The following is a 22,306-nucleotide window of genomic DNA, read 5'->3' as shown; positions in this document are numbered from 1 at the left end:
TCATTATCCCACCTTTATAAAATCATTGACAGGTGGCACCATTGACTTATGCATCAATATGCATCTTAAAATAAAGAAATAAATATTATTTTTGAAATAATTGCTGTAAAATAATTTGCATACAGGGAGGGACCAGGAAATCTGGTCACAGTCCAGACACAGTGGACGGATATGAAACATATTTCAGAAAATGTGGGCACAATATCAGAATGAGGATAAGATCAGGACAAAAGGACACTTGTTAGCGGCAGGTATAAATTAGGCTAGACCATAGACATTAAAACCAGTAGATAGTGATGTCATCCACGTATTCCTATGGGAAACTCCAGATGGCATGTGAAGCCGGAAATATTTGAATTTGAAGCACGCCATATTGTTGAATGGAATGGCACCCCAAAATCGCTAAGCATCATGGTGAAAGTGGCCGTAAGAGAGTCAACCTATGTGGCCTAAGAGTCAACCTATGGCATGGGGGGTGAGCTTCCTCGTAGCCTGCTGGCCCTTGATTGGTCTATGTCAGCACGTGGTACTGTGGGACAACAAAATAGTGGTCAGAAAGGATCACTATTTAACCCATATGAGTCTAAGCCCTATCTAAGCCGAGGTAGGGGAGGGAGGGAGGGGGGGTTCTACTATGCTATAAGGAATTGTTTTAAGAAGGTCATACCAAGGATCATTTTGCTATTTGATTTTGAATTTTAAAACTCCTTTAAGTATAAAAAAAATTATACTTTTTTATATTATTGGCTGACTGCTATTATCCAATACAAACACATTGACTAACATATTCACTACATGGAACAACAGAATCTAAAGGAAGTTTGTTCTGAAGTGTCTGTCCTCGATCTGAGAGATATAAGAAAGATCAGGGAAAAAAATGTTTTTTACATGTACGGTTGAAGTCAGAAGTTTACATACACTTAGGTTGGAGTATTTAAACTCATTTTTCAACCACTCCACAAATTTCAGTAAAACGAGTCCTATATCGACATAACCTGAAAGGCCGCTCAGCAAGGAGGAAGCCACTGCTCCAAAACCGCCATAAAAAAGCCAGACTACGGTTTGCAACTGCACATGTGGACAAATATCGTACTTTTTGGAGAAATGTCATCTGGTCTGATGAAACAAAAATAGAACTGTTTGGCCATAATGACCATCGTTATGTTTGGAGGAAAAGGGGGGAGGCTTGCAAGCCGAAGAACACCATCCCAACCGTGAAGCACGGGGGTGGCAGCATCATGTTGTGAGGGTGCTTTGCTGCAGGAGGACTGGTGCACTTCACAAAATAGATGGCATCATGAGGATGGAAAATGATGTGGATATATCAGGAAGTTAAAGCTTGGTCGCAAATGGGTCTACCAAATGGACAATGACCCCAAGCATACTTCCAAAGTTATGGCAAAATGGCTTAAGGACAACAAAGTCAAGGTATTGGAGTGGCCATCACAAAGCCCTGACCTCAATTAGACAATTTGTGGGCAGAACTGAAAAAGTGTGTGCGAGCAAGGATCCTACAAACCTGATTCAGTTACACCAGCTCTGTCAGGAGGAATGGGCCAAAATTCACCCAACTTATTGTGGGGAGCTTGTGGAAGGCTACCCGAAACATTTGACCCAAGTTAAACAATTTAAAGGCAATGCTACCAAATACTAATTGAGTGTATGTAAACTTCTGACCCACTGGGAATGTGATGAAAGAAATGAAAGCTGAAATAAATCATTCTCTCTACTATTATTCTGACATTTCACATTCTTAAAATAAAGTGGTGATCCTAACTGACCTAAGACAGGGAATTTTTACTAGGATTAAATGTCAGGAATTGTGAAAAACTGAGTTTAAATGTATTTGGCTAAGTTGTATGTAAACTTCTGACTTCAACTTTATTTATCCCTATATTTCTGGCACTAAACAGTCTCCATATATACAATATATATACAAAAGTATGTGGACACCCCTTCAAATTAGTGGATTCGGCTATTTCAGCCACAGCCGTTGCTGACAGTTGTATAAAATTGAGCACACAGCCATGCAATTTCCATAGACAAACGTGGTCAGTAGAATGGCCTCACTGAAGAGCTCAGTGACTCTGGAAGCAACGTAAGCACAAGAACTGTTTGTTGGTAACTTAATGAAATGGGTTTCCATGGCCGAGCGGCCGCACACAAGCCTAAGATCACCATGCGCAATGCCAAGCGTCGGCTGGAGTGGTGTAATGCTCGCCACCATTGGACTCTGGAGCAGTGGAAACGCGTTGTCTGGAGTGATGAATCATGCTTCACTATCTGGCAGTCCGACAGACGAATCTGGGTTTGGCAGATGCCAGGAAAACGCTACCTGCCTGAATGCATAGTGCCAACTGTAAAGTTTGGTGGAGGAGGAATAATGGTCTGCGGCTGTTTTTCATGGTTCGGGCTAGGCCCCTTAGTTTCAGTGAAAGGAAATCTTAACGCTACAGCATACAATGACATTGTAGATGATTCTGTGCTTTCAACTTTGTGGCAGCAGTTTGGGGAAGGCACTTTCCTGTTTCAGCATGACAATGTCCCCGTGCACAAAGCAAGGTCCATATAGAAATGGTTTGTTGAGATCGGTGTGGAAGAACTTGACTGGCCTGCACAGAGCCCTGACCTCAACCCTATCGAATACCTTTGGGATGAATTGAAACGCCGACTGCGAGCCAGGCCTAATCGCCTGACCTCACTAATGCTCTTGTGGCTGAATGGAAGCAAGTCCCCGCAGCAATGTTCCAACATCTAGTGGAAAGCCTTCCCAGATGAGTGGAAGCTGTTATAGCAGCAAAGGGGGGACCAACTCCATATTAATTCCCATGATTTTGGAATAAGATGTTCGACGAGCAGGTGTCCATGTACTTTTGTCATGTAGTGTACTTTCATTAATCTTTTCAACTGGTAGCGGGGGACCTTCAGACAACTGTTTTTAGGAAAACAACTGACAGGTACGTATTCGAGAGAGTCTCACCTTTCCACAGAGGGATCATGTTGGTGTGTAGCCCAAACTGTTCGATTGTAGGGGTCATAGAGCAAAACGGAGCACACTATCATGTTCGCGAGAGTCTTCCCTTTCGATAGAGTAGTCATAATAGTTTGTAGGCCAAACAGTTCCGGATGCTATAGACGATGTTGTGATAAGACCTATATTCGGGATATCTCATGGTCTGTCAAACACCGCACTAGCTCCGTCACCTTTCACCGCAGATGCGGAAGTGTGACTCATCCAATGCAAAAAAACTGATATCTCTTGCTTAAACTGACAGATTTTTATGGGGATTTTTGTGTTATACTAATTATACTGAACAAAAATATAAACGCAAAATGTAAAGTGTTGGTCCCATGTTTCATGAGCTGAAATAAAAGATCCCAGAAATGTTTCCATACGCACACAAAGCTTATTTCTCTCATATTTTGTGGACAAATTTGTTTACATTCCTGTTAGTGAGCATTTCTCCTTTGCCAAGATAATCCATCCACCAGGTGTGGCATATCAAGAAGCTGATTAAACAGCATGATCATTACACAGGTGCACCTTGTGCTGGTGACAATAAAAGACCACTCTAAAATGTGCAGTTTTGTCACACAACACTGCCACAGATGTCTCAAGATTTGAGGGAGCATGCAATTGGCATGCTGACTGCAAGAATGTCCACCAGAGCTGTTGTCAGAGAATTCAATGTTAATTTCTCTACAATAAGCCGCCTCCAATGTAGTTTTAGAGAAGTTGGCAGTACATCCAACCGGCCTCACAACCGCAGACCACGTGTAACCACGCCAGCCCAGGACCTCCACATCTGGCTTATTCGCCTGCTCAATAGTCTGAGACCAACCACCAGGACAGCTGATAAAATTGAGGAGCATTTGGTGACTTCACGCTCCAGACCGGACACCGGAGGCCTGCACTTACATTTTACACTTTAGTAATTAAGCAGACTCTCTCATCCAGAAAGACTTATAGGACTAATTAGGGTTGAGATTTTTCACCTAGTCGGCTCTGGGATTCTAACCAGCGACCTTTTGGTTACTGGCCCAATGCTCTTAACCGCTAGGCTACCTGCCACACGTCAGTACACTGTATCCTCAGGTACATACCTTACTTTACTGTACTCTCCAACACTGTGTGAGGAAGTGATTTCATCATCCCAAATGTTCACACACCGTCCATGGCCCCGACAACAAAAACCGTTCACTCTGCTATAGTGAATGCGCTTTCTGTAATTGTTGTAATCAACTGCTTATAGTGATCAAATCGTCCAGAACAAATGTGATCACTATATGTGGAGTGCAATGTACTACGAAGATAGAGCCGGCACATGCCATTGGCAGCTGCTCCCATTACGTACTTTCCCAAGTACTTTATTTTAACTGGTTCCACAAGAGAGATGTTTCATATGCAAGATACAAGACACATAGTCTTGCGGTGCAGGTTGAATCAAAGCACTTGGGAGCAGCATATTTCTGTGCAGCCTTTCTTTCTCTATTTCTATTCTTTCTCTATTTCTATACTGTACTCTCCCCATTGAGAATGTAGTGGCCTCTGAGCTAGACCCGGACCTCGTCCTCCACTCACAATGGGTCCAGGTCCCTCAGTCTGAGGTTTATCTGAAGCGTTGTCATTAGTTCAAATGTTTTTTTTCCCTTTTGTGTCATTGCAAGTGTGTGTGTCTTTGTACGTCTCTCTACAGGCATTGTGTATGTGTGCGTGAGTGTGTTCTGTGTTTTGTGCCTGAGTGTGTGTTTTGTGCTTGCGTGTGTGCGGTCGGGCGTGCGTCCTTGTGTGTATTGTGTGTGTGTGTGAGTGGGTTCTGCTAATGACTGCTCCTTGGTTGTGCTCAGCATGTGTTTGTTCTGAGTGTGTTTTCTACGTGGGTGGGCCGCTAAGGGGACTAACCAAGGTGTTAGGGATGGGCATTTGACATTTTTACTCACTTTTTTTTTGTGCAACAATGCCTCACATATCATAAACATTGCAGATAACAAATCCTAATTGCTAAATTGCCACATATATATTCAGCCAATAAAAAAAGCAAGTGCCATTTAAGATGAATTTATTAAAACCGTAATATCAACTGGTTATATTGTATAACACAATCTTCAAAAAGGCAGTAACTTCAGCAGTGGCGCTTGATTGTAGAAGCCTATGGCTGTGCAATGGCATAACCTTGTTTTGTTAATTGAGCAGACAAGAAGCTCTTATTTTCCAAGGCCTTATCACAGTCAAGACAAACCTATTTTATAGTTAAAAAAAAAAAACATGATGTAATATAACAGAATAAAATAGAACATACTTTTTTTCCCCAAGTTGCCAGTGCGAAGTGATATGCATCTCGCGCGTCTGTAACAGTCATTCTCACAGGGTGATCATTTGAAACAGGGCTCAGTTTGGTGAGTTGAAAGACAATTCTTTCAGGGTTACAAACCAAAATGTGTCTACAGACGTTCGATTTAGTTTATTCTGCCTGTTCTTTGGAATTTTCAAAAAGGATGAACAATTCCACATTGAACACTGCGTGATGATGAATTACCTATGTAGGCCTACGCTTAATGATTCTGATAAAAATACACTATGTCTTTATCAAACTAAAGTTTTTGCTTATTTTCAGTGTGGAACCTGTCTATGGGTTATAGCCTAGGCTAACCAATTGGAAATTGCACTAGCAGTTGGCAAAGTAGCCTAAGCGGAAAATAGACGGGAAGCAATTATTCCAAAACTGCAGCTCATTGTTAGAACACATATTTTCCTACTTCAATCAACCAGTCCATTTTGAATTTGTGATGAAACTGTCGTCATTTGGCAAGGAATGTAGCTTGTGAAGTATCCCATCAGTTAGATGCATTTATTTCTGTATGCCTAACAGGAGCTTGTGTGCGCACTCAGCGCACGTGTGTAGAGGGAGCGGTCGGAACGCAATTGAGTGAATGAGACATGGAGGGGAAAGGAAATGTAGGGAGAAAAACTGTCTGATGCTTGGCTTGGTTTCTTTTTTGTTGTGCCCAGCAAATGCACATGTACAAATGGAACACTAGTGTCAAAGCAAATTAACATCGTCTTCAAGCACATTCCACCAAATAATTATACAGTATTTGAAAAAAAAAAGTGATCTCTGGTTAAAAATCGAGCTTTGACGTCCGTTCGAGTACTTGATTACTCATGTCCATCACTACATTGAGTGCGTGTATTATATAGATATGATCCAGTACATAGTGTTCCAACAGGAAGAGAACAGTGTGCTTCCTATACAACAGCAGCCGGGTGTATTCATTAATGCACAACGTAGCATTACTGTTTTCTACTTTAATGTTTCCAGCATTGCAATGTTTTCAACATTTTCCATCGTGTGTCCAAATGAACATAATCTGTTCTGACATTCCCCCCCTGTCTCCTCTCCTCCTCTCTCCCCCTCTATAGGTTCAGAACTCTGGGGAGGACATAGACAAGTCGTACCTGGCCCCTCCCGCACCCGTCAAACAGTTCCTCATCTCGCCCCCCGCCTCGCCGGCCGTGGGCTGGAGCCAGAGCGAAGACGCAACGCCCGTCATCAACTACGACCTGCTGTGTGCTGTGGCCAAGCTAGGCCCAGGTCAGTACACACACACTTTACACACACTCTTGCGCACACACACACACGAACACACACGTATAAATACATACATAGACACATACACACACGCACACAAATGCACGCACACATACTTACGTCCGTACACACAAATACACACCATTTTGCAAGCACACACACACACTCTACCCTTTTATAAACATTTATTAAAATTGTTAACTGAACTGAGCTCATCAGCTTTATCTGCTGTGGTATCGTGAGAATAATAGGATAACAGTAAGGTCACAAAAAGGGCACCAATTAGCATTCAAGCATACAATTGCTTTGTGCAGCATGCTGGATGGTTGTCTAAGTATGAATGTCCATCAGAAAAATAGATTAATCCTCAGACTATATATCGTGTTCTCTAATGCCTCTCTCTTATGGCATCCATACTTCTCTGTCTGTCTGTCTGAGTAAAGGACTGGCGTTTACAGACAGACGGTGACCTTTGAGAGATGCCAGCCATATCAAACAGGGAGTAATGACACCTGTGTTGGCGTAATGACACCTGTGTTCTTTCTACTGGGGTCAGGAGGGTCACATTTACTAGGTAACCAAGCTCCCAGGATTCTTCACTGTGTGCGTCCCAATAATATGTCCTTTCTCCTGCTCATACACAACTCCCCACAAATGTTAAAACATTGGGCTAGAGGGAGTTTCCACTGTTATTCTTACACCAGTTATTTCCTTCTAAGTCCATGAAGGGAAGGGAACCAACAATTGCACACTTCAGGAGGAAGGACAGATTCATTGTTTATGATGCTAAAGACCCTTGTCATCTGTAAAAAGGAGACCCTTCTAAGATATACAAACTTAACGGAAGACGCTGTATGTTGGTAGTCAGTTACACCATAATATGTTTTTAATAGGCCCACGTGACATGATCCAAGAAAAAATCCTGGCCAGTTGTCAGGAAAAGGTCTGGTCCCTAGTTATATTATAGGTGTGTGTTCTTCACTCTACAGGGTGTGTCAATAAGTTTGTGTGTGAAGTGTCTTTTCATCCAGACATCAGGACATGCAGTACCATTTTGAGTGCTTCTCTTATAGTCTACCAGGGAACATTAAGGGCTGTTAAATGAGATCTAGCCTATGCCATTTAGCCTTGCCTCTGACATGGCTTAATTTCAAATGCACCACCACAACCCTCTCTAATGCATTACAAGAACAATCATGATTCCTACATTACATGATTTACCATGTTGAAGCCCAGACCACTGCTGCACTCACTGTTACTATGGTAACAGGAGGAGGCATCAGGAAATAGAGCTAACGCTTGTTTGGGCTTCTTTAGCCTGCCTCGGATTCAGATTAGTGCTTTGCTGCAGTGTGGCGCCCTAGCACTCTCTGCTGGCCGCCTATGGTAGTGACCTTCCCTAGACAAAATGGGGCCTTGTTTTTCCTGTCAGACAGTGGTGTGGGAAACCTCTTATCACGTTTCCCTCTGCCCTCTGGTCTTCATGGAAACCGTGATACAATCTGCATGCGTATTTGTGGCCAGTTGTGATGTGAGCATTGGTGTTGCCTAGTCGGTATTAAATTGAACATTGAGGCCCTGCCCACCTATGGGGAAAACAACAACCTTGGTTACCCAATTGGCTCACAGCAAAAACAACCTTTTTCAAAAGCAATTCTCTTGTTTTATGCTTGTTTTAGTCAGTGACAAAACTACATTTAAGAAATGTACAAAATGTCAAGATTACTTTTCAACATTGCATGCTCCCAAGCATTTTCACTACTTAGAAAAATGTAATATTGTAGGGCTTTCTTCATGCCCCTTTTCATGGCGGTGCTAACATTAAGCCACGTGAGGGCTTCCATCATGCCTCTTTTCATGACGGTGCTAACATTAAGCCACGTGAGTGCTAGCTATCTACCAAGCAGAGCTTTAAGCTGTTGAAGAGGATGGGCACGCCCCCTGGTCATGGCATTCTGCTAGGGAATGGAGTCCCTACATAAGACATTGCAGTAACTCCTTGTGTCTTCCAATGGTGGCTCCTTACAGGGAGACAGCATTGTGGAGTTGGTCTGAGACTGCTGGGTCAGTCATGGCCAGTTCGTACTATCAGAACTGAGGATAAGACCCAGATGCAGACAGCTAGAGTCACAGATATTTACTGACCCAAACAGGGGGCAGGCAAAAGACAGGTCAAAGGCAGGCAGAGGTCCGTAATCCAGGTCAGAGTCAATAGGGTACAGAACAGCATGCAGGGTCAGGACAGGCAGAATGTTCAGAACCGACGAACTGGCAACAGACAAACAGAGAACACAGGTATAAATGCACTGGGGATAATGAGAAAGATGGGCGACACCTGGAGGGGGGTGGAGACAAGCACAAAGACAGGTGAAACAGATCAAGATGTGAAAGTACCCTACAATTACATCTGCAACCATGTGCATGTGAGTAATAAACTCAGCTAAAAATGAATATATTCTAATCTAGCCAAGACCAACAACACAAACATAAAGACTATAAAGCTACAAGTAGTAAGTGTAGTTACAAACAGACTATACTAAACAAGCTATGATTAAATGTTTTCCACACACATAGCTATGTGTAGCTTACTTGGACACTGTGTCCCCACTTTCCCACTCTTCCACACCGAATAGCCTGAAGCCAGAAGGCTATTCTCGCAGGCTCTATTTCCTTACGTGGACGCATTGCGAACCAATGGTCAGGATTTTTTTACCTGTTTACATTCACATTTAACAACCCAGCAGCTTTTCGGGAAGTTTTGTCATTTCTGTATAGCAAAAGATCGACGACAAAGTTGGCTCTTTTACAATGGGGGTCAATGGGAAAGAATGTTTGTTTTCCAAATTTGTGGGCGTGGTTGAGGAGAATTCCTTCTTATGACACAAATACCGAAGTATATAAAATCTTGATATCTGTGTTATTCCACCTCTATTTGATATATTATACTGGCCGTATATTTTAAGAATCATATAACGTTAGTAACATTTGTTCCATGCTATATAACATTTATAACGTGTTATATATTCTCTAGTAGCCAATTCTCGAGTTGTTTGGCACATGATAGCAACAGGCAGTTTGATCCTATCCTATACTGCAGTACATTTCATTAGGCTGCAGCCAGCCAGTGTTGCAACAGCTGATAACATTGGCCATTGGGTACCACCGGTCATTGCAGGGGAGTTCCGTCTGTCAGGAAGGGTTCTACATGGACCCCTGAATAGTTCTGCCTGGAACCAAAAGGGGTTCTTCAAAGAGTTCTCTTATGGGGACAGCTGAAGAACCCTTTTAGATTCTATATAGAACCCTTTTTTCTAAGAGTGTATGGTAGGCTTGCATCTGTTCCTGGAGTCGGTTGACTCGCTTCAATCTGCTTCAGTGGGAGATCCGACATTCAGGGGCTCATCTAATCAATATATTTAAACTGGAATGCTGATGTAGGCCTGTTGATGCATGTGTAGCACTGTAAATGCAAATATAGTGTATTAGTCTTTCTTTTTTTCTCTCTCCCTCACGCTCTCTCTCCCTTTCTCTCCCTCCCTGTCTCTCTCCTCCCCCCCTCCATCCTTCCCTCCCCACTCCCTCTCTAGGGGAGAATTATGAGCTGCACGCGGGCACGGAGTCGACCCCCAGCGTTGTAGTGCATGTGTGCGACAGCGACGCCGAAGACGACAACAACGCCGAAGCGCGTCCCAAGCAGAAACAGCAGATTGTCCAAACCCGGCGCCCCGACGGACCACCGCAAGTCCTCAACTAGGACCCTCTACTTCGGACCCCACTCCTACGACCCCAAAACACGCACCTAGACCTGTCTTCTCTGTCTCTGCACTCGCAGAGCACAATGAGACAACGCCCCTCATTTCAATTCAACCAAAAACAAACAAACAACAAACATTTGGTGGTGTTTGTGGACGGAGCGTGGCTATTGGATGGAATGAGGCGGCCTGGCCTGTATGGATGATGGAGGATGGATGAGATTCACACACACACTCATCACACTCAAAGGAAAGGGAGGGAGGGATAATGGAACCCTTGACCTTTACTCAGCCAGGGGCGGTAATTTAACACCTTGTCCCCCTAAAGCAGGCACACTGTCATAGAATCATACACTCAGCTCTCATATGTGCTAGTACTGTAGTAGTTCCGCTTGTCTGACCTCTCCTTCTTCTTTCCTTCTTACGTCATTGGTTAGTTGTGTGCAATGGACTTCGGGGACATGCAATACCTCCGAAGAGAGATTTTGGTTGTTGCATCGGTTCTTCTTCTGCTCTTTTATCATATCAGCTGATTGGTTGTTTCTGCTATCACAGAATCAGGAATGATTGTCTGGTATTCCTCTTGTCTGCATGTATATATGAGTTCTTATGAGAAAAATACTTACTACAGAGACTCAAATACTAAACTACTGTATGAAGCAAAGGAACCTATCGAGGTCACACTACATAACAAAAAGTCGCCATGTGGTAACAACAAAGTTGTGGTGGTGTTTGCATTTTCTTTTTTTGTTCTGCTTCTGTCCTTTTTTTATCAGAGATGTGTATGTTGGTTTTTGCTGAACTAGATGTGTATTCTTCCTCTTAACATGTATTTGATACCACAAACAATCGTTTTTTTGCATGCTTACTTACTATAGTCGGCAGCTGAGGCGTTTTATACTGGTCCAGACGACAGGGAAACGGAATGACGCTTTTGACGACACGCATATCTATAATTTTATAGTGTCAAGTCAGAGGGGAGAGGCTGGCTGAGCAAGATATAAGACTGAGAGTGAAAGAAACCTTTACAGTGTGAGTAAAGGCCTAAGAGTAGGTCTCTCTCTTAAAGCCTAATAGTTGGGCTTTAGGATAGGAGTAAAAGCTAGCATTAATCTTCAAGAGTGTTGATGTTTTTTCAGGGGGCATTTTTATGATTCCCATCTTTCCAGTAATGGTTTTTGGTTCTTGTTATGATATCAACCCAGTTTATATATATATATATATATATGTCTGTTTTTCTTCTTCTGAGACCTATATTGCTTGTTTTGCACAGAAAATCTCGAGATCTCTGGAGCTACACTGAAGGAATGTCCTGAATTTCCTCTGTCAGCTCTTAAGAGTTTAAGGCCGCTTCTTAGTTCTCGCTGTAAATAGCTGAATAGTCAGTAGGTTGAAATAGTCCATTAGGTTTTAATGATTGACATTAAGCGTTGCTGAGAAAGTGAAAATTGTTAATTAGCCTCCTTGCCTCTGGAGATATCAACCAAATCCTTCGTCTCACCTTGCAGTCACAACACAAATCGTTGGAAACTCAAGAAACTTAAGAGAAAGTATTGATTTGAATCACTCCAATTTGGAATACTGCTGCATTCACAGTTGTTACTTTGCTCAACAACAAAAAAGTTATTACCAACTCCTAAATAAATAAAGTGTGCTTTTAGCCGTTTAGCCAATTATTTTAGGAGTAACTATTTCCAGAATGTTCGATTTTTCTCCCCACTATGCACCTTGAATAAAAAAATATGTGATGCCAAGTGTCTGTCATTACAATGATTTCATGCCATAAAAAGTCCTTATGTTTTAGTTTTGTCACAGAAACATATTCCATATAGTGAGACTGTTGAATACAGACTATTCCATGTTGAGTCCTTGATTTTATTCCCATCCTGAAAAGGTGTTTTGAATCTAGTTGTTTTTTTACTAAATTAAAGTCCAATCATTGAGGTGGAGTGTTCAAGTGTTCAATACAGTACATTTGGCCTCAGTGGTGAACGTAAACCTTATCCGTGTTAGAATGCATTAAAAATGACTTTTTGCTCATATTTTGTAAAGAAATGATGGTCTCTTTGCATGCTAGCACTTTTTCTGCGTTTTCTTTTTATCCTTGTAAGATGCAGTCTTGCTAGAGAGAACGCTCCTCATCGACATCATTTTTTTCTGTTCTTTAAAAAAAAAATCTTCTGTTTTTCAAGATGAACACCTGGGAAGCCTTCTCACCAACAGAGCAGTGTGAGTCCAACACTCAAATGATCTGAATTCCACCTCTCGCTAATGGGGTTTTGAAGGCTCGGAGTCCTTTGGATATAAGCGTACTACTGAATAGGTGTGGAAGGAAGAACAGGGAAACTTGTCTTTTGACAGGATAGATGGTTGCGACCACAGAACAAATGTGTGTTTTTGTTTCAGTGCTTGTCTCTGGAACATACTTCCATGTGCAAGCGTTGTCCTTTCAGAGGCGACTTCTAAAAACGAAGCCGGCAGCAAGTGTTGAAACGCAGCATAATGGCATAAGCAGTTTTTAGTTATGCTGACTGGTGAAAATATTGATGATTGATGACAATGATGATGATTATGTTGATGATGCTTATCTGATGTTTTTTACTGTCTTTGAAACTGAGTGCATTTTTGGTCACAGTTGAAAAGAGAAAACGTATATTTATGTATATATGCCAAGTGTTTTTTTTGCCGAGACCAGTTCCAGTGTGCATAAAAAAATTGTGGCTTCTACTTTTATGTTGTTGTAAAGATTAAAAAAAACTAAGTCCTGAAATGCTCGATCAAATCAATTCTCATTGCGTCGTGTTGAAAATTGACTCTGTTTGAATGTTTTTTTTGGAAAGTCTACAATACAAAAAGGTCAATACCGTCCGTTATTGTTGTATACTGTTCTGTTGAAATCTGAATATTGTGTATTGTACTGTAGTTATCCAAAAAACAAAGTAGCAATCAAGCAATAATTTACAGTTATATACTGGTATCTGTATTTCATGTTATGTACTAATTTCCAGAGTGGTTTTCTCTGACTGTTACAACAGTACTTGCTTATTTGTGTAGTATGATTGTCATTTGTTTCACATAGAGAAATATATAAAGAACTATTCTTAAAGAAGTTTGGAGTTTGTGTGTTTTTTAAGTTTCGGTATGATGTATTTTGCTTTAAATGTATCTTCAAATATTTGACATATAGTATACTTGTACTATATACTACCAGTGGTGGGAAAGGTACCCCATTGTCATACTTGAGTAAAAGTAAAGATATCTTAAAAGAAAATGTTTCAAGTAAAAGTGAAAGTCACCCAGTAAAATGCTAGTTCAGAAAAAGTCTAAAAGTATTTGTTTTAAAATATACTTAAGTTTTAAAAGTAAATGTAATTGCTAGAATATACTTAAGTATCAAAAGTAAAAGCATAAATCATTTCAAATTCCTTATATTAAGCAATCCAGACAGCATAATTTTCTTACTTTTTTTTATTTACCGATAGCCAGGGGCACACTCCAACACTCAGACATAATTTACAAACAAAGCATTTGTGTTTAGTGAGTCCGCCAGATCAGAGGCAGTAGAGATTACCAAGGATGTTCTCTTGATAACTGTGAATTGGACCATTTTCCTGTCCTACTAAGCATTCAAAGTGTAACAAGTATTTTAGGGTGTCAGGGAAAATGTATGGAGTAAAAAGTACATTAGGACTGTAGTGAAGTAAAAGTAAAAGTTGTCAAAAATATAAATGGTAAAGTACAGATACCCCAGGAAACGACTTAAGTTAAGTAGTACTTTAAAGTATTTTTACTTAAGTACTTTACACCGCTGTACAGTATACTACTAAACTATAGTACTACTGCAAATATACTGCTACAAGTATAGTGTGAAAGATGGATCTCATTTCATGTTTTGAACCAGTAGCTGTTGCACAGACAGTCAACAGTGCTAACTGTTCTCTTGTTTGAAGGTCAATATTGTCATGGTCAACCTTTTCAAACGCTTTCGTACTTAATAGTTAGTTAGCCCGTTACCTGAATGTCTTTTCTAAAGTGACTGAATTCTCAATGGATTGATTACTCTAAGCTGAACATCAAAAAGTCTTTAACACTGCAGTGCAGTGTCTGGTAGAACTATCCGGATGACTCACGTCTTTTTAAACCTTGTTGTATCAACACTGTCATGCATGAAACAAGAACCTTTTTAGATTCAATTCATCGTCAGATACATTTCCCAACACATTTTTCACAGAAGGAGTTTTCACAGATGCTCATTCACAGTTAGAAATATGTATGTAAACAAATCTGTCCTAATTGTTACATGTAATAGGTAGGATTGGTCTGACTACTGTTCTTAATAGTGAACACTGCTTTAACCCATATTTCACATAAATCTATCAACCTATGTTTAATCAAAAGCATAAAAGGCTGCTAAAAGCTTTACGGTTGCATTTTACATCACAGCTCAAGATAAAGTGGCATTAACGTGGTAATAGTATGGTAACACGTTATAGTGGCTCATCATACATTATATTGCCCAGATACCCCTTAATTTCAGTGTAATTATATTCTTGTTTTAGGGTAATACTCCATACAGTGCCTTCATAAACTATTCACACCCCTTTACTTTTTCCAAATGTTATTGTTACAGCCTGAATTTACTACATTTACTACATTTAGATTTTGTGTCACTGATCTACACACAATACCCCATAATGTAAAAGTGGATTTTTTTGTTGTTGAATTTTTTTAAGCTAATTATTTAAAAATGAAAAGGTCAAATCAGAAATAGAGTCAATAAGTATTCAACCCCTTTGTTATGGCAAGCCTAAATACATTTTACAAACATTTGCTTAAAGGAAAGATAAACCCATTTTGAATATTATATTGTTTTTGTGCATCTCTGAGCTATATTCTATTGATTCCTTGGGTCATTTCATGTTTTTATATATATCGGACCTATTGCCATTCAAGCAGGCAGAAATATAGCCGGTATGCTTGAACAGGGTTGGATACACACATGAAAACATGAAATGAGCCGGGGAATCGATAGAACATTGCTCAGAGATGCACAAAAACAATATAACATTCAAAATGGGTGAATCTTTCCTTTAACAAACCACAAATTCCAAACCAGAAGCCATGGAATACGGGCAACACTGCACCGAGCGAAATGCTAGAGCTGCTGCTTTCAAGGAGCTGGACACTAATCCGGACACTTATAAGAAATCCTGCTTTGCCCTCAGATGAACCATCAAACAGGCAAAGCGTAAATGCAGGACTAAGATTGAATCCTACTACACCGGCTGTGATGCTTGTCAGATGTGGAAGGGCTTACAAACTATTACAGACTACAAAGGGGAACACAGCCGCGAGCTGCCCAGTGAAACAAGCCTACCAGACGAGCTAAATGCCTCCCAGACGAGCTAAATGCCTTCAGTGCAACACTGAAGCATGCATGAGAGCACCAGCTGTTTCGGACGACTGTGTGATCATGCTCTCCGTAGCCAATGCGAGCAAGACCTTTAAAAAGGTCAACATTCACAAGGCCATGGGGCCAGACAGATTACAAGGGCATGTACTCACAATGCAGAGAGAACAAAAATAGTAAAACAATAGAAAAGTAAAACACTAATATTTAAAAGAATTAATAGATACACAATGCGTAATCACAACTTGGCTATATACAAGGAGTATCAGCACCCAGTCAGTGTGCAGAGGTACGAGGTAATTTAGGTAAATACACTACATGATCAAAAGTATGTGGACACCTGCTCATCAAAAATCTAATTCCAAAATCATGGGCATTAATATGGAGTTGATCCCCCCGTTGCTGCTATAACACTCTTCTGGGATAGCTTTCCAGTAGATGTTGGAACATTGCTGCGTGACTTGCTTCCATTCAGCCACAAGAGCATTAGTGAGGTCGGGCACTGATGTTGGGCGATTAGGCCTGGCTTGCAGTCGGCGTTCCAATTCATCCCTAAGGTGTACGATGGGGTTGAGGTCAGGACTCTGTGCAGGCCAGTCAAGTTCTTCCACACTGATCTCGACAAAACATATCTGTATGGACCTCGGTTTGTGCACGGGGGTGTTGTCATGCTCAAACAAGAAAGGGCCTTCCCCAAACTGTTGCCACAAAGTTGGAAGCACAGAATCGTCTAGAATGTCATTGTATGCTGTAGCGTTAACATTTCCCTTCACTGGAAGTAAGGGGCCTAGCCCGAACTATGAAAAACAGCCCCAAATTTTACAGTTGGCACTATGCATTATCCTGGCATCCGCCAAACCCAGATTCGTCCATCGGACTGCCAGATGATCAAACGTGATTCATCATTCCAGAGAACGCGTTTTCACTGCTCCAGAGACCAATGGTGGCGAACTTTACATCTCTCCAGCGGAACGCTTGGCATTGCGCATGGTGATCTTAGGCTAGTGTGCGGCTGCTCTGCCATGATAACCCATTTCATGAAGCTCCCGACGAACAGTTGTTGTGCTGATGTTGCTTCTGGAGGCAGTTTGGAACTCGGTAGTGAGTGTTGCAACCGAGGACAGACGATATGTACACACTTCAGCACTCAGCGGTCTCGTTCTGTGAGCTTGTGTGGCCTACCACTTTGCGGCTGCTCCTAGACATTTCCACTTCAGAATAACATTTGACTGGGGCAGCTCTAGCAGGGCAGACATTTTAAAAAGTGACTTGTTGGAAAGGTGGTATCCTATGATGGTGCCACGTTGAAAGTCACTGAGCTCTTCAGTAAGGCCATTCTACTGCCAATGTTTATCTAAGTAGATTGCATGGCTTTGTGCTTGATTTGACACACCTGTCAGCAACGGGTGTGGATGAAATAGCCAAATCCACTAATTTGAAGGGGGGTCCACATAGTTTTGTATATATAGTGTATATATATCGTTCCTTCCTAGGTTCCTGCCTTTCTAGGGAGTTTTATATAGTTCTTACAGACTTACCCAAAAAGATTCACAGCTGTAATCGCTGCCAAAGGTGTTTCTAACATGTATTGACTCAGGGGGTTGAATACTTATCTAATCAAGAGACACTGAGTATACTAAACATTAAGAACACCTGCTCTTTCCCTGACAGACTGACCAGATGAATCTCTTATTGATGTCACTTTTTAAATCCACTTCATTCAGTGTAGATGAAGGGGGGGGAGAAAGGTTAAAGGAGGAGTTTTAAGTCTTGAGACAATTGAGACATGGATTGTGTATGTGTGCCATTCAGAGGGTGACCAGGCAAGACAAAATATGTAAGTGCCTTTGAACGGGTAGTGGGTGCCAGGCGCACTGGTTTGTGTCAAGAACTGCTGCTGGGTTATTCACGCTCAACAGTTTCCTGTGTGTTCAAGAATGGTCCAACAGCCAACTTGACCAAACTGTGGGAAGCACAGGGGGTGCAACTCAACAGGTCAAATAAAATGGTATTTGTCACATGCGCCGAATACAACAGGTGTAGACCTTACAGTGAAATGCTTACTTACAAGCCCTTAACCAACCACGCAGTTTTAAGAAAATACCAAAAAAAGTAATTAGCGAGCAGCAGTAAATAATAATAGCGGGGCTATATACAGTACAGGGGGTACCGGTACAGAACCAATGTCAATGTGCGGGGTCACCGGTGTCGAGGTAATTGAGGTAATATGTACATGTAGGTATAGTTATTAGGTGTTCCTAATGTTTGGTATACTCAATGTATATTAGTGTTTTATTTTTGATTAATACAAAAAAAGTTAGAACTTTGCACCCACTTTTACAATACAGAGTATTTTGTCTAGATCGTTGACCAAAAATTACAATTAAATCCATTTTAATACCACTTTGAAACACAACAAAATTTGGAAAAAGTGAACTTTCTGAAGAAACTGTACATAAAAAGAGTAACAACATCTGAACAACAGTAACTTGTGCTAGAAGTTGAGGTTTGGAAAACAGATGAATTGGTATATTGGTCAACATAATACTGTGATAGTAGGTATATTTGAAGAGTTTATTTCCAAAACACTATATCCACCAATTTTTCACATTTGTGTTTTTTCATCGGAAATGGTTGCTTTCTGTTCTCAGATGTTATATTCTTAGATTTGGTGTATGAAAATGTTTTTTGTTTGTTTGCAAAACCCTGTAATGTAATAACGCTATATTATATTAATTGTTTAGGTGGAGCGAAATGTTTGTATCCTGTATATTTATTTAACTGTGATATGTGGTTGTCTCACCTAGCTATCTTAAGATGAATGCACTTAATGTAAGTCACTTTAGATAAGAACATCTGCTAAATGACTAAAATATCAACAACAATAAAATACAATATTTTTTTTACTTTTCTCCCCAATTTTGTGGTATCCAATTGGTAGTTACAGTCTGTCCCATCGCTACAACTCCCGTACGGACTCTGGAGAGGCGAAGGTCGAAAGCTATGCATCCTCCGAAACACGACCCTGCCGAGCCACACTGCTTCTTGACACACTGCTCGCTTAACCCGGAAGGCAGCTGCAACAATGTTTCGGATGAAACACCGTACAACTGGCGACCGTGTCAGCGTGCATTTGTATTTGTATTTATTATGGATCCCCATTACTCTTCCTGGGGTCCAGTAACATTAAGGCAGTTTATACAATTTTAAAACATTACAATACATTCACAGATTTCACAACACACTGTGTGCCCTCAGGCATGCGCCCAGCCTGCCACAGGAGTCGCTAGAGCGCGATGGGACAAGGACATCCTGGCCAGCCAAACGCTCCCCTAACCCGGACGATGCTGGACCAACTGTGCGTCTCCTCATGGATCGAACCCGGATCTGTAGGGAGGCCCCCAAATGTAAATGTTTTACATAACAGATCTCATACTACTAAAAATAATATTGTCACAAATGTATAATTTGTACAGTTCTTTATAAAAATGTAGTTATTTGTAACATTTGACTGTGTAAAACCTAGCTGTGCTACTTATTTATCTAAGAGTGAGGTGGATATATAGAATTTTGCAAAAAAACATGATTATTTGTCTCTGAAATAAACCATTAAGTGATAGATTTTAAACAAATGCATGTCTGTCATTGAACAACCCTATGATTAGATAGTGAAAAACACCAATGTGTGACTTGATTTGTGTGACATATCCAAAGACCTTAGAAGCTGTATGTTTCTGGGACATCTCTTCTCTTACATTGATTGACTGTTATGCAACAGTGTTGTCGGCCTCTGTGTGTTAGCTAGAGGGTGACAAGCAACATGAATGATGGTCATCCCATTTAAAAATATATATTTTCATCCCTCATCCTCTTCAACTTTTTCCCAGTCACAAATACAGGCGTGCTTCCTAACTCAGTTGCCGGAGAGGAAGGCCAATGGTGACTTTAAAACAGTTACAGAGTTTAATGGCTGTCATAGGAGAAAACTGAGGATGGACAAACAACATTCTAGTTACTCCACAATACTAACATAAATGACAGACTGACCAGAAGGAACAGAATACAAATATTCCAAAACATGCATCCTGTATGCAATAAGGCACTAAAGCAAAGTGGCAACGAAAATAACTTTCTGTCCTGAATACAAAGCGTAATGTATGGGGCAAATCCAACACAAACCGTCACTGACTACCACTCTTCATATTTTCAAGCATGGTGGTGGCAGCATCATAATGGATATGGAGTTCTTTAGGATAAAAATGAATGGAACAGAGCTAAGCACATGCAAAATCCTAGAGGAAAACCTGGTTCTGTCTGCTTTCCAACAGACACTGGGAGCCAATTTCAGGACAATAACCTAAAACACAAGGCAAATATACACTGGAGTTGCTTACCAAGACGACATTGAATGTTCCTGACCGGCGTAGTTACAGTTTTGTCTTAAATCGGCTTGAAAATGCCATATAGTGGTGTGATATCTCAATGGCAACAAACCAAAAATGGATACAGATAAATAGTCAGGAATATGACATAACCAATCTCTGCAGAGCAGCATGGTGTTCACTATCAATGATTAATCGTTAGCTCAATTCAACCTTGAAAAGCAATTAATCAGTTATTAATCAGTAATAAATCAACAAACAACAGTCACTGCATCCCTTACCGACTGTTTGTATTGGAGTGAGATCAAAACAAAAGGGATACCATTTTGAAAGATGCATTCATTCTTCTCCTGTGTCTGTATGAAATCCGATCCAAATCTTTAGAACTGGCTTAAGTAATGATTCCTGATGATAAAAACATTTTTCCACCTGTGAATTTGGGGATTGCGCAAGCAGGCAGGCGAACAGAGTTTATCCTTTTGGGAGCAGGCAGCAGAACAGTACCTGTCCACTTTAATGAAGCTTAGTTACACTTTCTCATAAAAGAGGGAAAGTAATTAGCTACCCTTAAAGAAAAATCACATGATTTCGCATGTAATTTCACGTGTGAAATCATGTGAAAGCGTGTTTTTGGAACACTTCACATGTGATCACGTTTTCACATGTGTAGTTTCAGGTTATCACATGTTGTCTTACATGTTGTCACGTTATCATATTAACTTCACATAAGATCACACGTGATCACATTCATGTGTTTTTTCCGTAAGGGTAGGGCCTTAACCTAGCCTCCACAGGTAAACAGACTTGGGTTCAAATACTATTTGAAATGATTTCAAATACTTCATCTGGGCTTGATTGAGTTTGCCTGGTTTAACGGATCAATAGAATAGTTCCCAAACTGAAAACCCCGCCCATTTCGAGGAAAGGTTAGAGGAAGGTTAGAGAAAACGCTAAAAAGTTTTTGAAATATTTAGAATAGTATTTGAACCCAGGTCTGCAGGTAACATGAGGCTAACAGCTAGCGTGTCTATTGAATAGTTGGCACGGCTTGGAAAGACACTGCTGCCTGTCATTGGATCTGGTGAGAAAGGAGGAGAGAAAAGACAATTCTTCACAGAGAGAGAAAGCATTTTTCCATTCAGCGAGACACTTCTTGGGCAAGCCTTTCATTGAGGATGTTTGTCTTAGTAATGAATATCCCCCATGGGGTGAGGGCTGTGGCTTTCTGAAAGGGAAAAGGCATGCCATTACATACAGTGCCTTCAGAAAGTATACACACCCCTTGACTTTTTCCACATTTTGCTTTGTTACAGCCTGAATTTAAAATGGATTCAATTGAGATGTTGTGTCACTGGCCTACATACATTACCCCATAACGTTAAAGTGTATTATTTTACAAATAAATTAAAGAAGAATAGCTGAAATGTCTTGAGTCAGTAAGTATTCAGCCACGTTGTTATGGCAAGCCTAAATACAGTAAGTTCAGGAGTAAAAAGTTGCTTAACAAGTCACATAATAAGTTGCATGGACTCTGTGTGCAATAATAATGTTTACCATAATTTTTTTTAAGACTACCCCATCTCTGTACCCCACACATACACATGCCTCGCAAAGAAGGGCACCTATTGGTAGATGGGTGAAGATACAATAAAAAGCAGACATTGAATATCGCTTTGAGCATGGTGAAGTTATTAGTTATACTTTGGATAGTGTATCAATACACCAAGTAACAAAGATACGGACGTCCTTCCTAACTGAGTTGCTGAAAAGGAAGGAAACCGCTCATGGATTAAAACAGTTAAAGAGTTTAATGGCTGTGATAAGAGAAAATAGGATGGATCAACAATGTTTTAGTTACTCCACAATACTAACATAAATGACAAAGTGAAAAGAAGGAAGCCTGTACATAAAACAAATATTCCAAATGATGCATCCTGTTTTGCAATAAGGCACTAAAGTAAAACTGCAAAATATGTGGCAAAGATATGAACTTTATGTCCTGAATACAAAACGTTATGTTTGGGGCAAATCCAACACAACACATCACTGAGTACCACTCTTCATATTTTCAAGAATGGTAGTGGCTGCATCATGTTATGTGTATGCTTGTCTTTGGCAAGGACTAGGGATAGAGGAAAACCTGGTTCAGTCTGCTTTCCAACAGACACTGGG

At 40.7% G+C, this 22,306-nt stretch overlaps 1 protein-coding gene across 1 annotated transcript in view; it reads left to right on the top strand.

The window, feature by feature from the left end:
- Positions 1–13,451, top strand: part of rcan3 (regulator of calcineurin 3) — a 91,510-nt gene extending 78,059 nt beyond the window's left edge. The window contains 2 exon segments of the mRNA XM_082955611.1: positions 6,422–6,593; positions 10,178–13,451. Coding sequence (XP_082811737.1) covers positions 6,422–6,593; positions 10,178–10,344 — 339 coding nt within the window. The 3' untranslated portion in view covers positions 10,345–13,451.
- The last annotated feature ends 8,855 nt before the right edge of the window (positions 13,452–22,306 follow it).

This window comes from Salmo salar, chromosome 09 (assembly GCF_965601325.2).
Source record: "Salmo salar chromosome 09, fSalSal1, whole genome shotgun sequence".
In the NCBI taxonomy this organism is placed as follows: Eukaryota; Metazoa; Chordata; class Actinopteri; order Salmoniformes; family Salmonidae; genus Salmo; species Salmo salar.
Note: the sequence above shows the minus strand (reverse complement) of the source record. Positions and strands in the feature narration are given on the sequence as shown.